At 23.1% G+C, this 16,654-nt stretch overlaps 4 protein-coding genes and 1 non-coding gene across 12 annotated transcripts in view; 3 read left to right on the top strand and 2 right to left on the bottom strand.

The window, feature by feature from the left end:
• The first annotated feature begins 101 nt into the window (after positions 1-101).
• Positions 102-941, top strand: LOC122851663. The gene is made up of 4 exons (XM_044151026.1): positions 102-281; positions 358-542; positions 619-772; positions 844-941. The coding sequence occupies exons 1-4, from the start codon at positions 210-212 to the stop codon at positions 892-894; spliced, it is 462 nt and encodes a 153-aa protein (XP_044006961.1). The 5' UTR covers positions 102-209; the 3' UTR covers positions 895-941.
• Positions 942-1,430: 489 nt separating this feature from the next.
• On the bottom strand, positions 1,431-5,480 carry LOC122851661 (popeye domain-containing protein 3-like). Of its 5 annotated transcripts, none has more exons than XR_006373730.1 (9): positions 5,100-5,478; positions 4,774-4,888; positions 4,409-4,704; positions 3,815-4,343; positions 3,649-3,751; positions 3,442-3,582; positions 3,200-3,371; positions 2,473-2,819; positions 1,431-1,902 (listed from the first exon to the last, which is right to left on the bottom strand). XR_006373730.1 is itself a non-coding variant. In XM_044151024.1 (8 exons), the coding sequence occupies exons 2-8, from the start codon at positions 4,614-4,616 to the stop codon at positions 1,835-1,837; spliced, it is 1,251 nt and encodes a 416-aa protein (XP_044006959.1). In that variant the 5' UTR covers positions 4,617-4,888; positions 5,100-5,480; the 3' UTR covers positions 1,431-1,834. The 5 variants fall into 5 exon arrangements, 2 of the variants coding, with proteins under 2 accessions (XP_044006959.1, XP_044006960.1); XR_006373732.1 differs by adding an exon at positions 2,146-2,175 and having other exon boundaries at positions 1,821-1,902; positions 4,409-4,888; XR_006373731.1 differs by having other exon boundaries at positions 4,409-4,888.
• Positions 5,481-5,896: 416 nt separating this feature from the next.
• Trnat-ugu lies at positions 5,897-5,968 on the top strand. Its single transcript has one exon. It is a non-coding gene; the product is annotated as a tRNA-Thr (tRNA).
• A 993-nt stretch (positions 5,969-6,961) lies between these two features.
• LOC122851655 (leucine-rich repeat-containing protein 45-like) lies at positions 6,962-10,030 on the top strand. The gene is made up of 3 exons (XM_044151014.1): positions 6,962-7,196; positions 7,291-9,195; positions 9,319-10,030. The coding sequence occupies exons 1-3, from the start codon at positions 7,105-7,107 to the stop codon at positions 9,404-9,406; spliced, it is 2,085 nt and encodes a 694-aa protein (XP_044006949.1). The 5' UTR covers positions 6,962-7,104; the 3' UTR covers positions 9,407-10,030.
• A 1,259-nt stretch (positions 10,031-11,289) lies between these two features.
• The window catches only part of LOC122851658 (probable serine/threonine-protein kinase clkA), a 24,684-nt gene continuing 19,319 nt past the window's right edge, over positions 11,290-16,654 (bottom strand). For 3 of the 4 annotated variants that reach the window (XM_044151018.1, XM_044151019.1, XM_044151020.1), the window contains one exon: positions 11,290-13,261. In XM_044151018.1, the coding sequence (XP_044006953.1) occupies positions 11,664-13,229 (1,566 nt within the window). In that variant the 5' untranslated portion in view covers positions 13,230-13,261 and the 3' untranslated portion in view covers positions 11,290-11,663. Of the gene's footprint in view, positions 13,262-13,381; positions 13,684-16,654 lie in introns of those variants that run through there. The other variant, XM_044151021.1, reaches the window with a different exon arrangement.

The following is a 16,654-nucleotide window of genomic DNA, read 5'->3' as shown; positions in this document are numbered from 1 at the left end:
TTTTATTATTGTTTCATGTAATATGTAGGAATATTTTTGTGGCGTCATCTGTTTGAGATTAAAGATAAAAAAAAAAGAGAGAACTCGTGTCAAGTAAAAAAAAAAAAGTAAATAAATAAAAGCCGATTGTTGATTTATTGATTGTTGATTGACACTTGCTAATTGTCATATGCAAATGATAATTTAAATAATAAAAAAAAATTGTTTTAATGATGGATTCACAACAATTAATTTATCCACATTTATTATCAGATGATAATTTAAAAGAAATATTAAAAAATGTGAGTATTTTCTTTAGGTTATAAATTATTTACTCATTTTTTTTATAATAGTATAATTATTTATATATTATTACAGAGTTGTATTGAAGTATTGAATTTTAACAAATTGGATAGAAATAAATTAATTGAAATTTATAAACGAGTTGCATTACCAATAACTCAAAGAAAATATAATGACAGACAACTTGGTAAAAGACTCCAAAAATTAAGAATAACAAGAGGTATTAAAATGATAAATTTTGATGATAAAAATAATCTAAGGTATGTTTTAAATTAATTAAACTAATCATCTATAATTTTTTATAACTTTTTTAAATATATTTTTTTGTTGTTTTAGTACAAATGATATTGAAGATTCATCAAAAATATTACCAATAAAAAATCATGAAAATAATGATCAACAAATTGACAAAAATAATGTTAAAACAATTAATTTATCTAATAATTGTGATGATAATAAATTGCATAAACGAAAGAATGAAGAAATTATGGTAATTAATTATTTTAGCGTTTTTTGTGTCGTATTGTTTTAAACAAAAGAAATTATATTTTTTATTTACAGACATCACCTGGAAGTGAATCGAAAAAACGACAAAAAATTACTTGGCCCTAGGGTCATTGAAAATTATTAATAACAAATATTAAATGTTCAATTTTGAATAATTGAAAATAACGAAATTAAACATTATAAAAATTTGTAAATTAAAATATATTTAAGGATTTAAATAATCAACAAGAGATTTATTGTGTTTAAATTTTTCATTTTTTTTTTTTCTTTTTTCTTTTCATCATATAATTTATATATATAATATAATTAATATATCAACAGTAATTACAAAACACGTTACATTGAATTCTCATCAGAGAAATAAATCATTTAAATATTTTTATTTCAATACTTTTTAATTTTTTTTTTTAAATTGGAATGTGCGAGTACTTATGATGAGCACTGTAATCTAAACATGATAATTATCATTTGGTTTTTTTATAATTCAATTTATTTTTTTTGTTAATATAATAATTAATTTTTCATAATCATTTGCCATTTATATTTTTTTATGGAATTAATTATTTAAATATATTTATACTAAATGCAATGAGGAATGTAAATGAAAAAAATTATTCACAATTCCATTTACATAAATGGCACCAAAAAAAAAAATAAATTACATATAAAAAAAAAATATTTATATACATGAATAAACATTGGAAGCATTAAGTAGAATATTTTATAAATAAATATCCAAACAATTGAAAAAGACAACAAAATTAATTATAAAAAAAAAAAACAAAAAGAAATTCAATTGATACGATGATTGTTTTATGACTTATGGCAAAATGAATACGTCTCAAAACACTTGTACATACTTGACAATTTTTTTTTCGTTATGATGATGATGATGTTGATGATTTTAACGAGAAAATATTAATCAATAGTTTTTGAAAATATTGTTAATCATCCATCAATGTTGAGCAGTAGCAGCAATATGTTAAATATTTATTAAAAATTAATTTACTCAAATTGGATGTTGATCAAACTGGTGGGCCGAGTATTAAACAGGTGTTTCATGATCAGTCTCTTCAATTCTTCCCAAGCGCCAGGCATTTGGATCACCACCAGCTGTAATATTAATAATTTTTGTTCTATTACATTTACATAATAATAATTCAAGTATATTAACAACAAAAGAAAGCAATGAATGTGTAATTGTAATTTTTAAAAGCAATCCAAACGTTATGATTAGTCATTTTTTTTTAAAGATAATTTATCATTTAAAAATATACATTCATTTCAAAACAAGCATAAAAATATAATAGTGATTTTGTGATGATAGTGATTGACATTTTAAAAACCCAAACTTACCACAATAATAGTATCTAATCCTAGGCAATCCTAGGCAAGAAAAAAAAAATACATAAGTACAGAAAAACTATTCCCAGAATGCAATAAAATATAAAATTTCATTTACAAGTTTTTTTTTTTCATTCTCTCGTTTAGATTTTTTCGAAACAATATTAGTGGAATTTATATATTAGCAGAAACATATTAGCAAAAAATTTAAACATGCATTTTAGAAAAGAAAAAATAAAGAACATAAATAAAATAATTGAGTAGAGGCACAGGAAAAAAATTATATTTAAATAATAATAACAATAGGAGAAAAAAAAAACAAAAAAATAACCAACTCACCTTTAGACTGAGGAAGAAAAAATAGAATGATTTATCCATTTTCTTATGGCACGTACGTTATTTACTTTTTATTATAATTTTGTTTTGTTTAATTTCGATTTTGTTTAACACACATCAATAATTTGTTTTGTTTTGTAATTTTAATGTACACATTGAGGATAAATTGTACATGTAAATTATTTAAACGTTGATTATTTAGGATACGATGTTACTTGAATGCAAGGATTCAGAGTTGGATGCCTTTCCAGGATTTAAAGGAAGTACATGAGGCGCATGAAGGTGATTAAGGTGATGCAGTGCGTTGTTCAACACATCAGGACTCGTATACAGCAGCGGCACTCTTTCCTCTACTCAAATCAAAATAAAAAAAAAAAACAATACAAAAAATATAACAACTAAATTAAAAATTATATAACTAAATATTTAATATAAATTTTCTTTATGAATTTATTGCTTTAAATAATCATCTGTTACGTTTTTTTTCTGGGCATAAATTAATGAATTAAATTATACTTAAAAAAGCAATAGCCTATGCAACAATTAATTGAAATATTTTTTAATTTAATGGGTGTACTAAATGAACAACGTGCAACGATAATTACACATAAAAAAAAAATTCAATATAAATGATATTTTAAACAGAGTGTGTAATTGCAAGTGTCAATTTATTAAAAGTGACATAATTAAATAAATTATAAATGATAAATAATAAAATATATTTATTTACCTTGAAGTTGACGACTAATAAGAGCAGTTATTCCATGACTATCACCAGTTTTTTTAACAACAAATAGCTTTTTTTCAGGATCAGTATCCATATTGCCACCTCCACTGAGACCCAAACTAACAATTTGACCATTCTGTTGTATATGACCACTTGCTGACATTGTTTCACTTACCTATTATTTAATAATAGTGTTAATAATAATTTTATATTTAATAAATAACTTGCGTAATTATTCAATTTACCTGTAATAATTTTTTAACAACATCTCTACCTAGTATATGATCAAATATAGCTTGTAAAAATTGATCACCAATAATACTCAATTTAAGTTTATCTCTGTGCCAAAGTAATATTCTAGATTCCTCCATTGCTGTTATTGATACCTAAATAATAAAATTATTATTATTATTATAATGTTTATCTTATTTTATTTAAAATGATTAACTAACTTGAAAATATTCATCTGTTGATACACCAAACCATTCTGGTGAATCAAGAAATTGATTTGGGAAGACAATATGTAATGCACGACCATTTTGTGATACTACTAATCTAAAAAAAATAATAAAATTAATTAATAACAATAATATAAATAATTAAATTTAATTTACTTACTTTCCAGATAATACCAATGATAATGAATCAACTTTAGTAACTTTTTCTTGTGCATATACTTCTTGATATTTTAATTGTCGTATTGCTTTCATACAATTAAGTACTTTTTTAAATTGATGTCTTGTAACACGTAATGGTTTAAATACAGCAATATAAACTTGTTCAACTTCTTTTGTAAATTTAATACGTCGTAAACGATATAACAATGTGCATACATAAATAAAATTAATAGCAACAAATAAACAATTCCATATTGCAATATCAATCCAACATGCAATTGTCCATCCCCATAATGATAAAAATGAACAACCAATAAGTAATGTACATCGTAAATATAATACACCATGTATACTATTTGGTGCTAAATGTGATAAAAGAAAAAATATATTTGCCAATTGAAAATATATATGATTAACATTTAATGCATGATAGAAATTTTTGCATGTTAAAAATTCTTTAAATATATTTGGAGGCACTATTGGTGAAAGTGGATAAGCAAATTCATTACTAACGATTGATAAACCTGTATCTGAAATAATTTTTATAATTTTAATGATAATAATTAATTTTTTTTTAAATGATTATAATGCTTACCAAAATCGTTGGATTGTTTGCTTGTTACATTGTTACATTTATAATCATTATTCGATGCCGGCAAAATGTTTTTCGATGTACCGGTATTTTCAGGTATATTTGCGGCATCAGTTATATATATTAATGAACACCAAAATATTATAACTAGTGCTGAATGACAATTACGACAGCCTTCTCGCCATCCAAGTGGATCAAAACGAATCCACATCCCCGCATCACCATTCGATTTACACCTTTTTTTATTTTTTTTTTTTTTGTTTATTATTAATCACCAATGATTAATGATAATATTGTCTCTTTAATTAATAACACAATTATAATATTTTGTTATTTTTATTTTTTAATTTTTATATTTTAATATTTACTGTTTATTTATTGTTGATTTTGTTGACAGTAAATACAAGACCTTGGTGTTTGATGATTTGCAATATTCTCGATTTATCATTGTCACTATTATTTGTTTTGAATATATTTTTCAATCTGTAATTAAAATAAAACAAATTATTTTTATTATGTGTTTATTCATGAATAAAATTTTAAATATCAAATAAACAAAATAGAATATTGAATTAATTTTTATGAGTTTTATTTTTTTTTTTTTTATGGATAATTTAGGTTGTCATGGAATTAAAAATTATTAAATCCAATAATTAATTAATGATAATAATAAAAAGAAAAACATTGACCAAACCTCCATGGAGAATATTTTTTTTTTTTTCTTGCTGTCACTACACTTTTTGTATGCTATATATTTTCACCATTAATATTTATTGCAAATTTACATTTAACAAATAATATTTAATGATTTTCCGGAGAATAAAATAGCGTAGGTATGTGTTTTTTTTTTTTGTTTGAATACGTTGCAAAAATTTCAGGTGGTATAATGACTGACACAAAAATTATTAAAACAATATCTATGTAAATGAAAAAAAAAAAAAATTCAACTATCAACAACTTGTGTCAATTTTGCAACACTAATATTATAAAATGTAAATTTTTATTTTTTATTATTATTTGCACTTTAAGGGTGAACGATAATCATACCACCCTTAAAGTTTTTTTTTTTTTTTTTATACTATCTTTGTGTATATTTAATTGTTTTATTATTTTTTTTTTTGATAGAATTAATTTGCGGAAATTTTATTTATTTTATTTTGATACATAAAATAGCCGTATTGTTGCAGGGCGCCACTTGACGGGTATCAATTTTATTGGCTGAGGGGGGATGTGCATCAGTGCAATGTGCATTTTTTTTTAATTAATTGCATTCAATTGCATTGGAGTGCATCAGGCTGAAGGATGATGATGATGATAATAATCATGATATGATCTTTATTGTATTGTTTTAATAAAACTCTTTTTTTTTTTTAGTTTTCTTTTGCATGAAAAATTAATGCCGGTGGAAAAGATAACTGACAAATTTTTGTTACGTTTTTTATTTGATAGATGGCTAGTTTGTTCCACACTTAAACTGCCGTATTCGTCGAAGCCTGCATAGCTCAGGGGCAGAGCACTGGTCTTGTAAACCAGGGGTCGAGAGTTCAATTCTCTCTGGAGGCAATATTTTTTGTTTTGTAAATCTATAAACTTAGGCGATTTTTAGTTTATTTTTTTAGTATTTTTTGTATCAATTAAAAAAAAAAAAAAAAAAGCGTCATCTTTGGCCATTTGATAACAAATTCAAAGTCAATTGACTATTGTTTTTTTTTTTTTTTTTTATATAAGGAAACAAAATAAAAAAAAAATGTATTATCATAAATATGATAGTACACATTATGTGTGTAGTATATAAATTATTATTGTATAAATACAATATAGTGTGTATTATTATATTTAGGATAATACATTTATATTTTTATTCATATATTTATTTTGATATTTTTTTACTTATGATGATGTAGATTCTGTTTCAGAATGCAACAAATAAATGTATACAATGACTCATTCCAAAAATAATTTTAGATAAAATACTATGATTGTCAAAGTTTATTAGATAGGCTGACTAGAAAGTAGAAATCTTCACTTAAAGTTATAAATTAAATAAAGTAAATCTTCAAATTAAAGTTATAAGAATAATGAGATTCACATTACTATCAAATATTACCACAATGTGCCGAATCATAAAAATATAGAAGTATTATGGTACTATAATGTTAATAATAAAAAAAAACAATTAAAAAATTATTTTATAATTAATATAGAATTTTGTTTTTCTCTTCTAGAAAAAATTCTCCGATTTTCTCCGACTTTCTTTCAACTAGGAAATTTCTCCACCCTTTCTCCGACTATTTTCCCAGTTTTTAGAATTTATAGTAAACATGGCAAAATTCGGAGAAATTAATATTGTTTCGTTGCAGAGAAAAAAAAGAGAAAATTCTCCGCCATGGGTCATTTAAAAAAGATATTTAAATTTTTTGAATGTTTTTTTTACAGTTTTTTAAAGCAATCGAGAAAAAAGTTTTCTTATTGACCGATTTACAACTTTATTACATTCATGAAAACTCACCAGTATAAACAAACCTCAACTGACAACTGTTTGCAACTGTTGTTGTTGTTTATATTTTGATTTTTGTGTGCTTGTAAAATGGCAAAATAATGCAAGACACAAAAATGTAATAATAATTAAAAATACATCTATTAAGTTACATAAAAATTATTTATTTATTAATAGTGATTTGAAGTATTTATTATTAAAAATGTTGGATGATTATGAACTTTTTATCCAATTGTGTGAAAAAGCTTCATTGTCAGTGTCATCTGAAATAATTGATGCCATTAAAGAGTCTGGGTAAATTGAATAAATAATTTATTTAAATAAATAATAACTATAATATAAATTGTTTAATTTTTTTTACTATAAATTATTCATTTATTTATTTAAGGAAAACTGGACAACTACAATTGGACAGTCAATCAATTTTCGTTCCAGTTTGTGAAATTTTATGTCGAGTACTTTCATCAAGTACGTCAATTAAAATACTTGATCTCAGTGATTGTATGCTTGTGCCAAAAGGTCTTTGTAAAATACTTGAGGCACTTATTAATGGCTCAAATATAACAACTTTACATCTCAAAGGTAACAACATAAGTGGACCAACTGTTAAACTTTTAGGTGATATATTTTATCAAAATAATACACTTAAAAAATTATTCATTGAATGGAATTCAATTGGTGCTGATACTCAATCATTCAGTAAATTTTGCAATGGTCTTGAAGCAAATAATAGCATTGAAGAATTAGATTTACGTTACAATCAAATATCACCACAATGTGCTGAATCATTAGAAATATTATTCAAGAAAAATAAAACATTAAAAAATATTAATTTATCATGGAATACAATTGGTCTACATGGAGGACAATTAATATTAAATGGAATGAAAAAAAATAAAAGTATATTAAAATTAAATTTACGTGGTAATTGTATACCTCAAGATATTATTAATAATATTAATGATATTATTTATAATAATCAAAGTAAACTATTTTTTTACAAACAAAATATTAATAGTATTAAACAAAAACAAAATACAGCTTTATTTAATCATAATTTACATAATAATGATGATGATGATACTATTGATGATTGTAAAAAAATAAAAAATAAAAATATTAATAATTATGATGATGAGATAAAAGAATCATCAATTAATATTAAAATCATTGATAATCATCAAAATAATAAATTAGAAAGTGAAAATATTAATAATGTTGAGCTTGATAAATTTATTTCAAATTCATCAAGTATTAATAATCAAATAAATGATTTAAATAAAATTTTACAAGAAAAATCATTAATTATAAGTGCCTTAACAGCTGATAATACCCAAAAAAATGATGAAATTAAAAATTTAAATATTAAAATTGAAGAAATTAAGACTGAATTATTACAAGAAAAATTAGATAATGAAAAAATGACAATTGAAAAGTTAAATGAAATAGCATCAGTCAAAGAAAGCTATAAAAATATTGATGATAATTGGAGTGCTAAGTACAAAGAACTTGAAAATATTAATAAGTTAAATAAAACAAGTATTAAAAATTATGAAATTAAAGAAAAACAATATGAAAATAATTATGAAAAAGCTTCATTAGAAATACTAGCATTACGTGAAAAATTAATGATTAAATCACAAACACATGAAGATGTTGTTTTGCATTATAAAACTGAAATGTATAAGTTAAAAAGAGAAGTTAAAGAAAATGATAGTAAATATAAAATTGAATTAAATATATTAAAAAATGCACTTAAAGAAACAACCCAAGCATTGGAAGATTGTCAAGATCATTTACAAAAAAATCGTGCTGATAGCCGTTTGACAAATGAAAATTTAACAAATGCAAAGCTAAAAATATCTGAGCTTGAACATACATTAAAAAAATATACAAAGCTAGAAGATACACTGGAAAAATTAAAAGAAGATAAATTAAATGTTGAGGAAAAATTAATTGATTCACAAAGAAAATCATCAAGTTTACAACGTCAAATTGTCATGTTAAAAAATGAACTTGTTGAACCACAAAGAAAATATGATGTTCTAAAAGATGAGCTTAATCAAGAACGACAAAAAAATGAAAGATTTAAAGATGAATTATCTGATATACGTGGACGTTTAAAAGAAGAAAATTCAGTAAATCAAAAATTATCACATGAAATAACAGCATTGAATTTAAAATTAAATGATATTAATAATAATTATGCTGATAATATTCGTGAAATTGAACGTGAGAGAAAACAACTTAAAGAATTAATTGCCAACAGAGAAAAAGAACTCAATGACTTTAAGTGAGTTTTTTAAAAAAAATATTTAATAGTCACTCTTGGAAATAATAATTGATAAATTGATGAAGATAAATTAACTTTAAATTCATAGAAAAAAATTAAATTTATATTTTTTTTAATTTACAGAAATGAAGAAGCCAAACGTGCCAGTCAACTTTATACAGCATTTAGCAAGTATCTTGGAGCAATTGGATTAAATAATATTATTCAATAAAAAACCAAAAAACAAAAAAAAAAAAATGTTAAATTATATTTAACATTTTGTATTTTTTTATACCAAATAATTATTATAATTATTATCAAGTTAAAATATATTAATATATTTTGATTTATTCATTTTATAATATTAATAATATAAAAATTAATTTATGGTTATATACATGATAAAAATATTAATTAACGAGTAGAAAAATTCGTGGAAGAGAATGAATAAAAAAAAATTAATTTAATGATAATCGAGGAGTGACTGGTATATAATATTAAACCAACTTTCAAAGTGCCTCATACACAAAAAAAAAAGGGGTTCTTAATGTCAAGCACTTTTAAAGCAATTATTTACGCTTGAAATTCTTGTTAAATAATTTTCATTAATTTCCTCGTATCATTAAATAACCACAAGTATATTTATATTATTATCCCTAATTTTTGATAAACTATACTTGGAAATTACATGACAATTTTCACTGTTTATTTTGTACTTCCGTATTTTATAAATGTCAAAGTTTTTTAAATAAAAATTAAACAAATACCAAGAAAATATAATGAAATATTATTAAACAATGTTAATATTTAATTAAACAAACAAATAATAAAAACACCAAAATTTATTCGTAATAAATAATTTCATTTTTTTAATAATTTAACTTTTTTTTTTTCTTTCATTTTCTATACATTATTATTATTAGTATTATTACAATTATTAATCGTACAACTATTAATTTTTTTAATAATATTATTTATTTCATCATGGAGACAATCCAAAGAAAAAAAAGTTTATATACAGTAATTTTATATAATGGCAGTAATTTTTTTTCTAAAATTAAATCTAAAAACAATTGAATTTTCATTGTCATTCATATTTTCTTAATGCTGTTAATGTTTAAAATTAATTCCTAAATTTTTTCATATTAATTTTTATTTAATTTTGAATGTTGTTTGCCATTGGTAAACAAAACCAAATGAATAATTTGAGAGAAAAAAAAACCAACGAGGTACTTGAATTCACACATGACATAAAAAAATAAAGATATGTATTTATGTGATATATATATACATTTATATATTTATTTATAATTTGTTGATTTAATGTATGTGTTGATAGCAAATACCTGGATCTAATTGTAATTGCATCGTTGCAAAATATTTCGATTATGGTAACGTCAGAATATACAAATAAAATTTGATATTGTTTTATTCTCAGGCACGCACCAAGAATATCATATTTTATATTTGTTTGATACATAAATAACATTTTTTGATGTGTTATTATATACATGACTTATTTTTATGTATCAACAATGCATCAGTTAACATGTTTTTTTTCTTTTTAATTAATTTTTTTTGGTTCAAAATTGAAGCAAATTTGATTTGATTTTTATGAAAAATAATTTTATAGTTTCTTTTTGTTCATTGACTATTTATTTTACTATTTAAAAATAATAATTCATTAATTTTTTGATACTATTTACTTATTTAAAACCTAAATATACAGCGAAAGATTAATAATTTTATTTCAGTTCGTTAGGGTATGTATAAGGTACCCTAATTTTCATTTTTTTAATTAATTCATTAATTTTTTTTTTTGTTCGAGGGCTAGTTAGTCAAGTGATTAAGTATAAAATTAATTATACAATTTTTTAAAAACTAAAGTATACAAAGTCTACTAACAATTTATGAAAATTACCTAAAATTTTTTATTGTGTTTTAAATTGATTTTTAAAAATTATTATGCTCTACTTAAATTGCCATAATTGATTATATATTTTTCAAATTTTTTTCTATTCAATTAGAGTAAACATATGAATAAAATTAATAATAATTAAGACTTGAACTATTAAAAAAAAAAACGTAATACTAAGTTGGGGTTCCAAATCGTGCTCAACTCTTTGGTCATTCGACTTGATATATATATTTTTTTTCCTTTGACCCCGCTCATATCAAGTCAAACTTTTTTTTTGTTTCACATTGTACAAATACAATTATCTATATATATATTATTAATACACATACACACATACTTTTACACAAACACTTAAATCCAAGCATCAAGTTTAGGAACCTTCAACTGCGACCCCGCGCTTAATAATTTAGATTTTATTTTATATATAAAATACTTGAATATTTATAAAGGAAAAAAAAAGAAAAAAAAAAATTAAAAATGATTAATTCAAAGTGGAAGATGTAGCTTTATTTATTATTATTTTTTCTTTTCTTGTTTGATTATTATTATTTTTTTTTGTAAATACAACTAATTAAAATGTGTATGGATATTCATCAATATAGCTTTTAATTGGTGATGGAAGATTTTCAATATTAATTTTATGTTTATTAACAGAAAGTCTTGCTAAATGTGATAAAGATTTAACACTTTTTGATAATGGTTGTGATAAATATATTTGACTATATACTTTTCCACTTGAATCAATCCAAACATGTGATTTATCATCATTTTTATTTGAATAATTAACATAAAATTCAAGCATTTCAATTGGACAATTAAATGTTGGCATATTTGATGCCATTTTTGGTTCAGCATCAAGACGAAATTTACCAATCCATAATACTCTAACTGATGTTGGTCCTCTTGGTGTTTGTACAGATACAGCAAATGTATATCTATGATCAGAACTATCTCTCATTAACCATGTACCAACTGGTGTATTTTTTAATAATGTTTCACTTTGTTGCCAACTTAAACCTTCATAATACCAGCCACTTGTTTGTAATAATCTTTTAATATCACCTAATTTTAAATTATTTTTATTTTGTAAATCAGAATTATAATCCCATGGCATTGATGTTATCCAAGATATTGGTGTTGTTGGTGAATTATTATCACAATTATTATTATTATTATTTTGTCCTATTGTTGAATGATCATAATCATCTCTTTGTACAATACCACCACCATTAAAATTATTACGATTAATAATATTAATTTTTTTATTATTAAATGTATCATTTGTTGTTGATGTTGTTGTTGCTGTTATATTAACAGTACAACCACTTATATTTTTTGGTAATTGTACTGTTGCATGTATTTTTAATGAATTATCATCACGTGTTGAAGAATTACAATATGATGATGAATAATTTTTATGATAATCACTTGGATAATCAGAATTATAGGAATTATTTCTTTTTACATCTTGATAATTTATATTATAATTGTAATTGTGATAAACTGGTGGTGGTGGTGGTGCTTGTGATGATGAAGAAGAAGAAGAAGTAGATGATGATGATGATGATGGTGTCAATGAACACGATAATGGTGATTTAATTGTTGAATTACGTCGTATACCTGGCAACTCTTGACAACCACTTGGTGTTGGTAATACCCACATTTCATCTGTTTTATAATGATTATTATTATCATTATTATCAACATTTTTATTATCTAAAATAAATGAACCATTTATGTTATTTGATTTTATTTCAATTTTTGGTGCTTTTATTAATACACCAGAATCAGTTGTTTCAATTAAAAAACCACCAGATTGTATACTTGGTGTTATTGTAAGTGTACCATTTGATAAATCACATGTTGTTTGTAATTTATGATCTGAATTTTTTTTTAATAATTTAACTTTATGATTTGAATCGTCAATGTCATTTATTGATGATTCATTTGTTGATGAATTTATAATACATTCAGATTTATGATTATATCCACGTGGTACTAATAAACCACTAAAATAATTATCATCATCTTGTTGCATTGTTGATGGTAATTTTGTTTGTGATGCTGGGTTACAACAACCCGGCATCGGAAATGGATGACGGCAATTTGGACAGATTAATGTCATCATTTCTTTCATCAATTTATCAGCATAACACAGCTTTGTTTATTCTGTAAAAAAAAAAACAAAATAATTACACATTAATATTTATTTGAATAATCAATTTTTATTTTTTATTTTACGAAAAAAAAAAAAAACTATGAATGAAAAATTAAATTAGTTTTCTATACACTTTGAAGAATGTTAATCCGAGATTTGAGCTTGAGTCTTTCAGCTATGCAGAAATTTAAGTTTGTAAAATAAACTTGAGAAACTTGAGATTCTTTGAAGTCATATTTAAAAAGCCAAAGATAATCTTTATCCTATTTCAAATTAAACAATAATAATAATATGAAAATCTAAGTTTATATTTAGTTATAATTTTAAAATATTTACTAGCACTAAATTAATTATTTTTTCAATTAACAATTACTCAATTTTACAAAACAAAAACGTTAAAAACCACAAACCGACAACTTCAATGTTTTAAAAAACAAAATGATGATCGAAAAAATCAAATAAATGAAAAAAAAAAAAAAAAAAAGAGGAAGGGAGCAATATAAAATAAAAGCGAGTGATTGTCAGAACGCGGTGTTATAAAAAAAAAGCGGAAATATCAATATTTCGAGGAATTAATGAAAAAAAAAAAATAAAAAAAAAAAAAAAAAAAAGAAGAAATATAGTGAGAAACAAACCGCACACTTCAGCGTAATTCATATCTAAGCTGAGGGACACAATATATCGATTCTAAGAATAAATCTATTGATGATGCGCAACGAAAAAAGAAAAAGGACCGCCAAAGGTCCATCGTATGTTGCACACGGCAAATAAAAAAGAACTACCGCACGCTGTTTTTCCATCGCCTTTTTTTTTTTTTTTTTATGTATTATTTTTATTATTTTATATTTCTTTTATTCTCTTGAAAATAATCATCATTAACCGACAACCTTTCCAAGAATTTAATCACAATCATAACTTTCAATTTTATCTTTAACAATCAATATACAAGTTGGAATTTCATCGTCAAGTAATTACACGGAAATCAAATGAACATATTTTAATTTTTTTTCTATTATTACTATAACTATTTCTAGCAATTTATTTAAAAATCAATTATTTCCGGGAATACATGTATTTGATCTAAATAATTCATACATTATTTCTGAAAATTATTTATTACATAACACACAAACATACACTATTACACATTCATGTTAAATGAATGAAAAAAAAAAAATAAAAAGATAACAACGTTCATGGCTAAATATAAAATTCTAGTTAACAAATTATTATCAGTAAAAGACAAAATAAAAGAAAATTTTTAATTTCTTTATTAATATATAATTTTAAATTAACAATATTTATAAATAAAATTCGCATAATGTTATTCGAAATATATTTATTTTGCTCGAAATTCTTTGAATTTATTGTGAATAAAAGTCATTGAAATCCTTGACATGATTTTTTGTAATTTAATTTTTTTTATTCACAAGAAATCTGATAGTACATAGACACTAATGCACTCACACACACACATCATTTATATTGTCATGCATATTTTTTTTTTTTTTCTTTTAAATTAAATTAAATACATTAATAATTTATTTTTTATTACTTGTAGTTGTTATTTTTATTTTTTACAGGTCATATTAATCATAATTTAATGTCTGTGAATTATTATTATTATAACTATTAACGACACAATAAAATGTATGTTTCAAGGGTGTATTATTGTATATACAAAGGTAAATTAAAAAATCGTTAAAAGAAAAAAAATGAAAATTCGATTAGTGGTATTTCGATTATAATCAACAGTGGTTTAAATTGTGTTTTAAATTTACAGATGTTTTGTTGAACTCTGTACCCGTCAAAGACACGTGTAGTGTGAATTAAATATATATATATGTACACGTGTATGTGTGGGTGTGTTTTTTTTTTTTTTTTTTTAAATATAATTATTTAAAGTTGTATTTGTGAAATACGCGAAGGCAAACTTCCGCGAAATCGTATCAACGTCGTTTCACGTTTGGTAATGTTGTTTCTCATATACACAATTATAAAATACATATATGTATGTGCAATTTTGTGATGCAAAAAGTAATTTAATTTATATATGTGTTTGTATTCGTGGTATATTCTCATGTGTTTTGCAATGCCAGAAGGCCAAGCCCCATTTAGAAGTCACTCATGTGTGGGCATATGATGCTCTTATCTGTCTGTGTCTTATGTCCGTTTTTTTTTTTTTTACCTGTATATATTATTTAAATAATAAAAAATAATAATTTTTTATTTATTAATAATTTTATTCAAATGAAAAATATATATAGTTAAGTTGTCAGTTGATTTTTGTGTTAACGTTGCGTATTTTGATGAGTATATTTTTAAAATATAGAAATGTGTGTGTGTTTTTATTTTAAATATAGAGTATATTTTTTTTATGAATAAATCTAGCATCAGTTGACACGTGCCTGAGAAAAAAAAAAACAGGAGGCCTCAACAGGACGTCATAAATAATTTTATAAAGACACTAAACTCCAGGTTATATTATCGAAACCAGTTGGTCTTTTTTATTTTCCATCATGATTTTTATACTTTTTCATCGAAAAATAAAAAAAAAAATTGTGTTAAATACATTAAAAATTTTAAAGCTACTTTTATGAGCCAAACTCACAATTGTTACAAAGTATTACGTGTACTCGTTTTCTATTCCGGGTATTTAACGTAACGGCAATTTGAGAGAGAAAAGAGTATCATGATGATGATGATAATAATGGGTGGGAGATATCACAAAAAAAAAAAAAATATATATATACATTCGAAATGGTTTTCAGGAGAAAATAAAAAACTTTTTTTTCTTTTTTTTTTTTTAACAAGAAAAAGGTACGCTTTCACCGTGTACTCAGAAAAGTTGCAGGTAAACCGCGACGATGATGAGGCATAACAATATTCCCTTGTCGACCTCAATAAATATTCATTTGTCATCAAAATTAAATTACAAAAAAGTATTTGAAAAAAAATATATATCAAAACTGGTATTATAGTTCAATTAGGAGTAAAAAAAAGAAAAAAAAAAAATCATGTCATTCATTAGCTTGAAGTTCCATGAATGAGGATAAAAAAAATGTGGAAATCTTAATTTCATGTATTCATGGAAGAGCATTGAGTTCTAGTGAAAACAAAAATCATGTTGTTTCAAACACAATTTCCGTGAAAATAAATAAATCAAGGAAAAAAAAGAAAGAAAAGAATAAAAGAATTGGTGATAAAATGAAACAAGAGAAAATGATATTATACAGAACTTTGTTATCTTTTCGATAGTAAAGTTTTTAATGTCAAAAAAAATAAACTGTGTTAATATTGATTTAGGATAAGATACCTGGATATGAAATGTATTCCTTAACAAGCGTTATTTTAAGAAATCAAGTGCTTCCAATGAAACGAGGTGAAGAAAAAAAAAAAAAAAA

This window comes from Aphidius gifuensis, linkage group LG3 (genome assembly GCF_014905175.1).
Source record: "Aphidius gifuensis isolate YNYX2018 linkage group LG3, ASM1490517v1, whole genome shotgun sequence".
In the NCBI taxonomy this organism is placed as follows: domain Eukaryota; kingdom Metazoa; phylum Arthropoda; class Insecta; order Hymenoptera; family Braconidae; genus Aphidius; species Aphidius gifuensis.
The sequence above is the reverse complement of the archived record's forward strand: the minus strand, read 5'-3'. Positions and strand labels throughout refer to the sequence as shown.

What these genes read in the sequence shown, in the direction of transcription:
- LOC122851663 (XM_044151026.1), top strand. Translation starts at nt 210, where the DNA reads ATGATGGATTCACAACAATTAATTTATCCACATTTATTATCAGATGAT. An exon ending in TAAAAGAAATATTAAAAAAT is followed by an intron (nt 282 to 357) that starts GTGAGTATTTTC and finishes ATATTATTACAG; the next exon opens with AGTTGTATTGAAGTATTGAA. An exon ending in GATGATAAAAATAATCTAAG is followed by an intron (nt 543 to 618) that starts GTATGTTTTAAA and finishes TTGTTGTTTTAG; the next exon opens with TACAAATGATATTGAAGATT.
- LOC122851661 (XM_044151024.1), bottom strand. Translation starts at nt 4,616, where the DNA reads ATGTGGATTCGTTTTGATCCACTTGGATGGCGAGAAGGCTGTCGTAAT. An exon ending in CAAACAATCCAACGATTTTG is followed by an intron (nt 4,344 to 4,408) that starts GTAAGCATTATA and finishes AAATTATTTCAG; the next exon opens with ATACAGGTTTATCAATCGTT. An exon ending in TATTAGTCGTCAACTTCAAG is followed by an intron (nt 2,176 to 3,199) that starts GTAAATAAATAT and finishes TTTCTTGCCTAG; the next exon opens with GATTGCCTAGGATTAGATAC.
- LOC122851655 (XM_044151014.1), top strand. Translation starts at nt 7,105, where the DNA reads ATGTTGGATGATTATGAACTTTTTATCCAATTGTGTGAAAAAGCTTCA. An exon ending in GATGCCATTAAAGAGTCTGG is followed by an intron (nt 7,197 to 7,290) that starts GTAAATTGAATA and finishes TATTTATTTAAG; the next exon opens with GAAAACTGGACAACTACAAT. An exon ending in AAAGAACTCAATGACTTTAA is followed by an intron (nt 9,196 to 9,318) that starts GTGAGTTTTTTA and finishes TTTAATTTACAG; the next exon opens with AAATGAAGAAGCCAAACGTG.